Source organism: Lissotriton vulgaris, unplaced genomic scaffold, assembly GCF_964263255.1.
Source record: "Lissotriton vulgaris unplaced genomic scaffold, aLisVul1.2 SCAFFOLD_1103, whole genome shotgun sequence".
In the NCBI taxonomy this organism is placed as follows: domain Eukaryota; kingdom Metazoa; phylum Chordata; class Amphibia; order Caudata; family Salamandridae; genus Lissotriton; species Lissotriton vulgaris.
In genome coordinates, this window is record NW_028254634.1 from 73,760 (window position 1) to 85,929 (window position 12,170).

Sequence of the window (12,170 nt, forward strand, 5' to 3'; positions counted from 1 at the left end):
TGCAAGGGTGCAGGGGGTGTCACTTTGACACCCTATAGCACCCTGAATTCAGGCACGTGTGCCATGTGGCACACAGACATGCCCTAAGGTCATGTCTGTCAGTCACATGGCACTGGTGTGCATGCACACATGTGCATGCACACCTGGATTCGGTATTTTACCACCCAATTGGATTGGGTGATAAAATACCGAATCGGTAAGGCCTGTGGGACTCAGAAGAGTCCCACCTACATCTCCAATTTACCGAATCAGTATTATTTTACCGATTCAGTAAATTTACCGAATTGGTAAAATATGTCACCTACATCAGGAATGACCATTTACCGGTCAGTAAATGGACACCTACATCGGGCCCTAAATTATTGATTTATAAATACTTGTTTTAAGGAAGGCATTCACTGTCAGCATTTTAGACATTATGGGGTCCAATAGGATGATGGGCGGACTTTGTCCGTCCGTCATCCTACCGGTGAAAGGGACCGCCCGCCATAAGGGGGGGGGGGGTCCCGTGGCTAGCATTAGGATGCGCCCGCCACAGTGGTGGGCGCATCAAGCATTCCTACCATTGTGGCGGGCGGTGCACTCAGCACCTCCCACCACAATGACAGGAAGGCATACTGTGCATGGAACTGCTGGGGGTACCATAGGTACCCCCCGTGTGCACTCCCCACTCCCCCCCCCCCGAGTCCATGAGGGCCTGCATCGGGCCCCCAAAGCTGACTCGGCATGCCTTTCCATGACGCATTGCCGCCACGGAAAGGAATCTGAAAAAGTCCATTGTAATATGGCTGGCGGTGTCTGATAGACACCGCCACCATATGAACCCTTTTCCGCTCGGTCACAAGGCGACCGGGGCGGAAAAGCGGCAGACGGTCTTTCCGTCCTCCGGGGACCCCCCAGCCGTACTAATATGGAGGGGGGTCATTCCGGCTAGGATGGCGGGCGGATCGCCGCAGCCAGGCCGGCGATGGCTACTGCCGGCCAGGCGGGGGCGATCTGCTAGCCTGGCGGGGGCTATCTGCCCGCAATCCTAATGGGGGCCTATGTATTTAAATTTGTAAAAACATAAATTACTTCCCAAAATTCAGCCATGGATTTTGACTTCCTTCATTAAATTTAAGTGAAGCTCTTTATACAGTGGCCTGTAGCTCCCGAGCTTAGTTTCCATTTCATAAGTACATATTTCAACAGTATATGTGTAGGTGAAAACATAGAGGGATCCAGAATTGCGCTGTGGCTTCTTAGCAAAGTGCATTAGTGGAGAAAAGATGTCTTGGGCCTACTGCAGGCAACAAAAAGGGGCCCCTTCGTCTGTTAGTGGGGAGGTAAAATACAGCATTGTCAGGGCTCAGTGGGTACCTATTGACCCCGGCGCTATGCACCTGCTGCACAGAAAGTAGCTACTACCCAGTAGAGTGTAAAGTTTTGTTATGCTACCTCGACTTTTTTTAATCAGAAATAGTTACCCAGGCCTTTTGGTTCCGTAGTGTTGTTCTCCATCGCTGGAAAATAAGTGTAATGTGCTAATCGGAACCCTTCACTGCACACAGCTGCGTTTTAATAAAAGGCTCATAAAGGCTGCAGCTTTCGATGCAGAGCATTTGAGCATTCAAACAGACTTCCTTGTTTACTTATTTAGACTGCTGCAGGAAGTGGTGAAGGGACTCGCTGAGTGACACGCATTCTCAGAAGCGAACATTCATCAGAAAGAGGAAGCAGTTGAGTCCTTTCTTAGGCGGTGTAGCCCAAACATTTATCAATTCGGAGGAACAGGTTGTGACAAAGCCCGTCCTTCTCGCTCCAGGTAGTCGTCCATTTGCTGCAGTCGTGTTGGGGTTCGAGAGCAGTGGCATTCTGGCCACCCTGTGATATGAATATATCGGTTTAGTGGTAAAAAAAGCAGAAATGGATTTGCGAAACGTGCCAAGTCGATCCGAAGTGAGCGCCTGGACTCCGGAGACCCTGTCAGATTATTTTAGAAAGGTAGGAACCACGGTGTCTTTTTACTGTTATTTCTGATGCAGTTTGTTGATCACTGGGCTGGGCTGGACTGGGAACCAAAGCAGCCTTGCAAATTATGTCAGACCAGACCGCCCAGGGTGCATAGCGAGCTGACCTGACCACTACAATGGGGCTTTGGGGGATTTGGGGGGAAATGGCAAAACGGTGCATTCTGCAACACATTTTCATTATTTATTTAATTGTATTCATTTTTTAAAGTGTAGTAAATATTGACTTTACAGTGCACCAGAATACCGCAAACTTTATTGGGGTTATTCAATGATTCACTAGCCCTCTAAACAGTGCCTCTCATCTCTTCATACTCCCTCTCTCGCATGTATTGCCTTTGTTTTTAGCACCTCTCTTACCTGAATAGAGTGTTGGTGCACTTTACATTACACTCACATACAGAGACAATCAATCATACGTGTGTGAATCAGTGTAAAGAAAATGTTGACAAAGGGGAATATAAGGTTTAGGATTCACATTATCCATCGTGGTAGGCATGTTTTATGAGCGCTTGGTCAGGGGAAGCACAAATTAAGGTTTCAGAATGTAACACAGTGGTTAGGGTTGACTTTACTAATAACAATGTATTTCTATGCCTAATAAAGGCTTTTAAGCAAAATTAGAATAATCAAATACTTGGAAAAAAATATAACTTTCTAACCCGTACCATGTAGTTTGCACGCAGCTCTTTGATGGTAGTTCATAGCTCACTGTGCAAGATTATGATTGTAACTTGTGTACACCAGGGTAACAAAAGGAGATCTGTGACTAAAGCAGTAACCCACTGAGCTATGCACATCAAATACTGTTCTGTAGTCTACATAGTGCATGCTCTTTGCAGCAGACATATTATCCCTCTGCTACCTGAGATGAGTCAAAACTGCCTTCAGACAAAACCTCAATCTTTCTTCAGCAAGAGCATTCATCACCAGAGTTATCTTGGAACTTTTATTGTTGCCTATAAAGTGTTGGATGTACAAGGAACTCTGCAATGCTTTTAAAACTGCTGCACTTCTACAAAACCTTCCCCACGATAACAAATGCGGCCACCCGCTGGATGCCAGGTATTGCCAGTCCAGAAATGAACAGTAGATATCCTGTGGTGAAGCTAACATTTGTATACATGGCAACATTTTAGAAGAAGAAAGTGGGAGATTTAAAAAAATAACAATTAGGAGAATGTATTTCCCCATTCACAGAGGCAATTTCAGGCCGGAGACAGCCATAATAAAGCCATTTCCGACTACAAAAATTATGAGTCTCTTGCCTGAATATCAGGGGCGGCCATAGGCATGTGCAAGCTGTGCACCTGCACAGGGCCACCAAACCCCAGGGGCCACCACGCCAATATATAGCCTTAATATAATAATCCTCTGAGGATGGATACATATTTGCGTGGCGGCCCTTGGCAGGGATTTAGCAGCCTCCGGCTCTGTTCCACTTCCAAACACCCTGACCCCCCCCCTCCATCCCCCTCTTCACTGGCCTCTGTGCTCCGCCCCGCCCGGACCCCCTTTTCCGGGTCCCCCTACCTAAGCTCCCTGCCCAGGGCTGCCATGAGCCTAGAGCCGCCCCTGTGAATATGGTCTATTGGCATGTGTGCCTTTGTTTGGGACCATCCAGCTGTAATTCTAAAAGGGCATCCATGTAAAAGAGTGGGCATGCTCGTTGTGCACCTGGGTAACTTTCTGTAATACTACCCGTGGTATGACGAACTGTTCTTCATATAATTTCAGGCATGCTCAAGGTTTTAATGAAAACCTGTATTGTCTTGACTTGGCCACCCAGTCAATTGACTGTACAACCTGTAACATAATCCACTGTCCCAAGACAATGCTTGCAGGCGTGGATGTTAGTTGCTCGAACTATGAATTTAATTGTTGCTGTAGGTATTTCCTACATTAGTAGATGCATGTGATAAAGTTTTTGATATATGACGAATTTGAAATATCAAGTTATCATTGTTTTGCTGGGTTCTCTGAATGGACAGGGCTTGGGAGGCCTTGCTCTGCCTTTATTTAGTGACATAAGGTTAGGCATCAGTGTGGTCAAGAGCTTCCACATATTACCATTTGGTTCGGTGGTATGTTTCAGAAACATTTTAACCAAAGGATTTTATAGTCTGGAGCACTATTCTTTAAATCGAGCATATCATTGTATGACATCATGAAATTGTATGACATCATGTTTACCCTTAAAATAGATTTAGGTCTGCCAGAACTAGAAGACAATGATAATAGAGCATAGTTGTTGTGGGAATGTGTAAAAGGAACCAGTGACATCAATCTCCAGAAAAGTAATATTTTTATAATTGTGAAGGGTGCATTAACACAAACAGACATCCTTCTGAGAGGGCTAGAAGGATTCGACAGAAACAGCAGGCTTATTTACAAACTCCTCTTGTGCCTCCAGTGCATCAGCACCGGCGGCGTATTTTGCTGCCCCGTATTTACAAGGACTCGAAAAGCCACCCTGCGTGGCTTTTCTGTCCTTTTACATACTGCCCCTTTATATGCAGCACTTTGCGTAAAAGGGGCATTCTATGAGTGTTGTTGTGGTTGTTCCCATGCAACACACATGGAACCTGACACATTTCCAGACTCACGAGAAATTATAAACCTGGAAATGGGTCTGAATGCTACGTTATAAAACGCAATTTCAGATTATTTATGTGGAGGAAGGGACACCGTCCTGATCATACACAATCATCTTTGTGACGTAGGCATTTTTGCACCATGGTCCAAGTGTGCCTGCGTAGGCGCATGGCAGCTATCCGGTTCTGGCGGATAGGGGTAGGCTACACAGAGACGACACGGGAGCACCAACCTTAGCTACAGAGGCTTGTCTCACCGATGTCTATCCCGCCAGACACTGCTGCTAAATTTAACCTGTGACCCTTAGGCATGGAACAATGTGTATGCAGGTACTCCATTTTGTAAATATAAACATAAGCACTGATACTTAGATAGATCAGCATAATTGTAGACGAGTACTTTTTATAGGTCCTGAAGAATCGCGGTTAAATAAGCGCTTGCGAGAAACATGTCGACCACAACCCTCACCTATTAGCTTAGTCGGGAGCGGGGAAAACATTATTTTCCAAACCTCCCAGGCTAATTGTTTTTAGTTAGCACATGGGACTACCTGAATAAAGTTCCTTCTGGTACCCCTGCGCTATTTTAACTTCACATTCTGTCTACATCCCTTTTAGGCCCCTCACCCGCACTTCACCCAAGGGCAGTTGGATTAAAAGATCTCCGCCAAACAGCCCCTCTTTGAGGTGTTGCCCGTTGGGTATTGCACCGCCCACCCAACGAGGAGCATTGCCCATGATGAAGCATGACACCTGCAAGGGTGTGTGAGGCCATTATATCCAACAAAAAGGATACCCATAGGTGGGTTACCTATTAGCCCCCCCTACATATCAACTCCCCTTTGACCTGTATTTTTATAACCAGGAACAGCCCAGTCCCCTCCTTGTTACGAACTAATTGTGTGCCAGTTCAGGGGAGAGAAAAGGGATCGTCATATCCTTGTAGATATGACGCATTCTAGTGCTTCAGAATTACCGCAGTGCGGCGCAGCCAAATGGCCTGTGGCACCGCACAGCCTTCATTCTTTGTAAATAAGGCCCAGCATTTTATCCCTATCTAGGTGTGACTGATTTAGGGGTAATACAGCACTCCTGGAGTTTCCCCCTTACTCACTTCTCTATGTGATTCGTAATACGTAGAGGCACAAACAGGTTTAAAGAGGGGAAATGTGAAGCCTTCAGGGGTGAGACCTCCGATTCTGGACACTGTCTCTAATTCTGGGCAGGAAATCCCACGTACAGACCGCAAGGTGCTTTAACTGCCTTTCTCCAGAGCTAGTGGCCTCAGGGTAAAACCAGCCCAAAAAGAATTAGAACCGAAGAGGGTATTTGTTCTCGATAAGATTAGAGAGTCTATCTTTGGCTAAACGTGTGTTCTTTTTTAGACAGTTTAGATTAGACCACAATGTTTGTCTCGAATTCGGTCAAGGAACATCTTTACTTGTTTATACACTTTTAGAGTCCAAACTTCAAACTGAGCTCTTAATTAATTAGATAGATTTGCACGGGTGGAAATTTTAGTGCGATAACTTTATTCAGAAGTTAAACTGCATAACAACTGTATTTACCTGATCCTAATAGGTACAGAATAAGGGCCGCAGTTAAATGGAATAGGATGTTGCGTTATGGCCAAAGCTGCCGCCTTTGGAACTGGGGAACCTGGTTCTCGGCTCAACATCTTGTGAACCTGGGCACATCTCTAAATCTCGCTAACAAAATGATTGTTTCCTTATGTTACCTAACTGGCGCTCAACTAAAGCGCTCCAGTACCTCGGTCGAGTTCGCTCTATATAAACCTGTCAAAAACAAATGCACCTAACCTTGGAAAGCCAGTTTAGGCTTCCAGCCACATGCATGAAGCTAAAAACCGGTCACAAACGGGCAGATTCTCAGAATCTGCCCCTTTGCGACCGGTATTTTTGCATTTGGGATGCATCATCCCAAATGCAAAAATCGCAATTTAAGGAATCTCTAAATTGAGATGCCTTAAATTGCGATTGCATTTAAGGAATACCAAATTGAGATTCCTTAAATGCCATTCATCAAAGTAAAAAAATGTGCAATTTCGTTAATAGGAGTAGCAAATTACCATGAAGTTGAACTTCATGGTAATTTGAAAAAACTTTTAAAAATGCACTTTTGTGCATTTTTTAAAGTTTCATGTTGTTAAGGGCATGTGTGTGCGCAACATATGTGCACAGATGTCCTTTTGACACCCTGGCACCCTTGAAATTGCATTCTCAATTTGCGATTCTCTAATTGAGAATCGCAAATTTAGAATGTGTTCCCATTCATTCCTTTGGGCCTCTAGGCCCATAGGAATGAATGGGGAGATATTCCTTAATTGCGATTCGCAATTTGTTATTCGCAATTAAATAATGTTTAGAAATCGCTATTTTTTAAGCGATTTCTACATGCACAGGCTTTTGCGATTCCTTAACTGCGATTCCTTAAAAATCGCAATTAAGGAATCGCAAAAGCCAACATTGATGCATGTGCCTGATAGTCATTTACCCAGTTGAATGTACTGTGAGGAAGGCCAAACCAGGGGCGTGCACGAACAGAAGACTACCCTTTCTCTCTCTTTCAAGATAAGAGTAAGGATAATTCCACAGACCACGGTGCATTTGAATACTATGCTGAGGGGATTATCTGCAGGTTCAAGGCCCCCATCCTAATTAGATTCGTTTTATACTTTAGCTTGACTTGGCAAGTCCTGGCAGGTGAAGAGCACACAAGTGTTGCTGTCCATGAACTTAAACGTATTCCCACACTTTAGTATCATGCCATTCTGGTATATCTTTATGCGAATAAACTCCTCAAATCCTTGTTAGTTCGGCTGGAGGTACATGTTTTACCTTCTGAGTAAGTCCAATTTGATTTGTGTTTCACACCGTACGACACACGTTTACAAAGGGCATCTTTTTTATTGAGTCTAACGATATATATTTGGTCACAACATGTCTCCACAATGTCTGTTCGCACTGACGTGGCTTTGGCTGAAATGTCTGCTACCACAAAAGTGATTTGCATCAATGCCATTGTTGCCTTCGTAAGTGAGAGTTTTAAAGATTCGTGGGATACTTACACCAAGGCACTAGTGTAAAGATTGTACACAAGTGGTTTTTGAGCATGTTTACTACAGGACGCAGTAGGAGATGTCAAGTTGAGATGACTCTCCGGTTTGCACAAGCTGTTATCACCAGGTCTGGTGCATTGTTTGCTTATGGATCCTTTCAAATAGGCAATGGCCTGTTTAGCACATCTGAGTTCTTCAAACACAATTTTCCTTTAAAAATTAGATCAAACTGAATATTAAGATCTTCTGCTTCCTGTGTAATACGAATATGCAACAACCCGACTTCGACTGAAGCTCAAGAAGGCATCTGCTAAAATACCTCTGGTGTCCTATCTACCCTAAATAGGGTGCACGTGGCTTCTATGCGCTGTAAATAGGGTGAAGGGGGAAACCTGCTGTTTTTTGGAGAGATCCTAATCCGCTAAATAGTAAATAAGGATTCAGTTCTATTTTTTTACATTTGAAAAGTAGAGCATATGAGTTTTCTCATTTTATTCTATTTTATAGTACAACCAGTGAGAATATGGTTTATTCCACGTTTCCCCCGGTATAAAACTCCAGTCGGAAGCATAGAATGTCTACTCGATTTTATTTTCTAGTACAAAAGCAGGAATAGTGCATTTTGATTTGTCAATGTCTTTCTTCATCAGGCCATAGATTCTTTACTAGGGGTGACAGTGTCGCTTTTTTAATATATGAAAATCTACACTAGTGGAACTAGCGGTTCGAAGTTGCTTACGTTGATCGCTCACTGTTTCTTCCTTGTCTGTGCACAGGTTGAGCCCCAGAAACCTACTGCACAGTACAGTTAGAGTAAAAGTTTGACTTACCAGAGCTGACGAGGGTGTCTATCGATTTGCACACAGGTTAAGTCATAAAACAGGAAGAGAAATTAAAACAATCAATAAAAGTAGGTGTAAACCACTAGGAACCTCTGGGGGGGAGTGAGGGGGTGCCGTAACGCAGACATTCTCCAGCGTACCGAACATGAGTTTATTTGCAGACTCCTGTCAGTACCACGAAGCACAGCGACTTGTATTTGTCATGGTGAGGTACGGCGAGGTTATTTGGAAGACATTATTGGCTTGGCGCCTTTCTTACCATGGAACAATAGCTGGTGTACACGGATATGGGTTTGGTTAGGGTTTTTCTTAGAGACTGTCTCACTCTTGATGATATGGAGAGGAGTCCTTGGCTAGCTTACCTAAGAAACACTTTTCAGTTTATGGGTATCTGAGATTTATTTACAAACCCCCAGTGTATCGTTCTTAGTTGCGGCAAAGAAATGGCCGAACAGTCAAACCATAACTAGGTTGCATCAGGAAAAGACTCAAAAACATGGAGGCAGCTGTCAAGTACTTAGATGTATCAACTATACTGAGAATTGAATCATATCTAGTTATAACTCTAACAGTTACTATCTCGTTTAACTGACCCATTTATGACTGAGCGCAATGCACTATTTGGTCGCCTTTCTGGCTCAGGGAACATGGCTCCCCGATTTATCGAAGTGTCTCTGCGACAATGTTTCCTTTCCACCCAAGTCCTACCTACTGAATGCTGTTTTGCACGTTATACTCCGCTCCAAGGGCCTCCTATTTGGCCTTGATTTTACGAGCTGCTAATATCAGACACTATTAAGTTAGCCTCGTTTGCTTCAACAACTAGGGTACTAGGGGCATATTTCCAAGCAATAGCGATAATTATCGCTATTGCTTGGTTAGAGACAAAAATGTACCGCTGAGCTGCGGCGATTTTTATCGCAGATAAACCTTGGTATTACCAAGGTTTATCGCAAATGCGATAAAAAACGGCCGCAATGCATGAATATCGCTGAAAAGTCAGCGATATTCATGCATTACCGAGCTAATGCTCTTAGCCATGTTGTCCACCTCCCATTGGATAACATGGCTAAGAACTGCTCAGGGCAGGTGTTAGCTTTTGGAGATATTCGCGCTTAGCGCGAATATCTCCAAAAGTTGGTAATAGGAGATAGCGATGTTAGTGACTGTTTCCAGTCGCTAACATCTTGGCACGCCCACTTTGCATGTCATTAGTGATAAATATCACTGACATGCAAAGCGGGGCCCAAGATGGTCGCTATCTCCTACTAGCTGTCGCTAACTGGTGTTAGCCACAGCTAGGTAATAGGGAGATAATTTTATCTCGGCTTTCTTGGCTTTTAAAGCCAAAAAAATGGAGATAAACCCCCTTGATAATATGCCCCCAGATTTCTGCTAGGTAAGAATTACCTCTATGATAAGGGCTATTTAAAATTAGGAAGCGTTCGGAAGAACATAATACTTATTAAAAGATAGATTTCTAGGTACAGTGTTTTAAAATATGTTTTAATTTTATGCCTGTCTTTTCTTTAAATTAGCAGGGTGGGTATGGAGGATGCATTCTTTTGAGGCTGTACTCGTATTAAGTTGAATGTAATGTATTCAAAGGATAATGTATGATGAGTGGATATTGTTTAACTTTGTGGTATATTATTGTAATGTTTATGACTATTTAGCCGACTAAAGATTATTACACTGACAACTGAAGACTTTTGTGTGCAATTTTAAAGTGTTATGTTGTATATTTTAGCTGGTCCTGTTTCGGCATTACTAACATGTAATATTAGATGTTATTTTTGCCCATTGATAACAAGTCCCCTGTGCAGTGCTTAAATTGAGAAGGTGCTTTCAGGTGCTCAGCACCTGCACTTCTTTCACAGGGCCTGGGCTATGATTTCTGACCCTGCAGGTGGTGCTCTCATTATTAATTGTTCAAATTAAAAATAAAAAGAATAACATACATTGCATGGTGACTGGCTGGTAAATGTTCATAGGCAAGCTGGCATACGCCTGTCCAGGCAGGCATGGTTGTGTATCCCCATGTTAGTGAAGATGTCACCACGCTGATCACAAATCCAAGAAATGATCGACAAACTATGGCTTCCATTCTATTCCCCTAGTCTGCTGCACCCTGCCACTGCCTGAGCCTAAACCTCCTGTTCTGCCCTTGTGACAGAAGAAAAGAAAGATACGTAGGCCCTTTCCAGATTCAAACCTGCGATCGGCATGTTAAATATAGATCTCTATGGTCGAAGCTCTAATTGTCTGACTGTTTTACATTTTTAAGTGTTATTAAACCTGATAGGAATCGATGTACCCCCAAATTCTTGCTGGTGTTTTCCAGCCTGTCTTTATGCTCATTAACACCACCCCCTCCAGTTTGGAGCCTAAATTCTGGTGGCTCCTTCCAGGTCAATATTACAAATCCATGAGCTGTCTAGGCTACTGTACTGGAAATTGAAGTCCGATTTGTATGTAACAGCTCTCCCCAAGAAGAATAGAAGCCAACTGAGTTATCTATCCGTGATTGCTGGGTTATATTATCTAGTGATGACACATGTTTGCATCATCAAGCTATCGTCTTGGGAGCCAATCTTATGACCAACAACACATTTTTACAAGAAATGAAATTGCCTGCTCAGCTATATGTAGTCCAAGGAAGGGTGGAAGATGAAACCTCCTTTAGGTTAATGACAATTCCTAATTGTCAAAATGTACATGGGGTTTGCCAAAGGCAACCCAGTGAGTAAATGAAATAATGAGCAAATTCCAAACGTGCTTTTTTTAAAGTTCCATATGTTCATCAAATAAAGCTCTACAACATATTGCAGACTTTTGCTTGTCTTTAAACTCTTGTTGCATGAAATATATTTCTCTTTGTTTATTCTCATCCCATAGCATAAGTGCCTCGATCCATGCCTCATTACTTTTGGACCCGTTTTTCGAACTAGTTTTGCAAGTTGATGTCTAAAATTAGGCTAATGTCATTGATTCTGGTCTCTGATCAATTTAGGAACATTTGCTAATGTGTCCAAGGCCCTCAAGTCTCTGCATATCATTTCAAACTGCTGGTGTCTCTCTCCATGATTTGGGCAGACCAAATATAGCTCAGCTCTTTGTGCTCAGCAGGTAAAATAAGACTACAGATCCCTCACTGCAATTCTCGTTATGAGTCTGATGACAATTCCAATTTAAACCGAACCTGGATTCCAACTCAGTGGAAATCATGCCCCCAAGTGTTTTCGCCAAACAATTTGCATTTGTCAAACCCTAGCATTGATTGTGCAGCCACGAAACTCAGAGGCATATTCTCAAGGACTTATCGCAGGGTTATCAGCACTTTATCGCAGCCAAAGTGGCGATAAATGTATCGCCCCATTCGCAAGCTCGTCCTAACAGCCGATATCACCAGTTTACCTGCGATAACAGCAGCAAAAAACATCACCACAGATCACATCGGCAACTAACACTAATGAGTTGCTGGGTAGGCGTTCCAGTGCAAAAAGCCACAAAACACCACTTCGTAATATTCTCCACGACCAGCCAGATCGGCAGTAAGTTCCCAAAACAGGCAATAAGGCGCGTTATCAGCAGGGATTTAACACCTGCTCTTACCTAGTGTAAAGTCAGACAACAACCTGCACCA

General features: G+C 43.4%; 1 protein-coding gene across 5 annotated transcripts in view; it reads left to right on the top strand.

The window, feature by feature from the left end:
• The first annotated feature begins 1,681 nt into the window (after nucleotides 1-1,681).
• LCP2 (lymphocyte cytosolic protein 2) overlaps nucleotides 1,682-12,170 on the top strand; it is a 622,000-nt gene continuing 611,511 nt past the window's right edge. For 3 of the 5 annotated variants that reach the window (XM_086951711.1, XM_086951714.1, XM_086951710.1), the window contains exon 1: nucleotides 1,688-1,983. In XM_086951711.1, coding sequence (XP_086807837.1) covers nucleotides 1,906-1,983 — 78 coding nt within the window. In that variant the 5' untranslated portion in view covers nucleotides 1,688-1,905. Of the gene's footprint in view, nucleotides 1,984-12,170 lie in introns of all 5 variants that reach the window. The other 2 variants (XM_086951712.1, XM_086951709.1) reach the window with 2 other exon arrangements.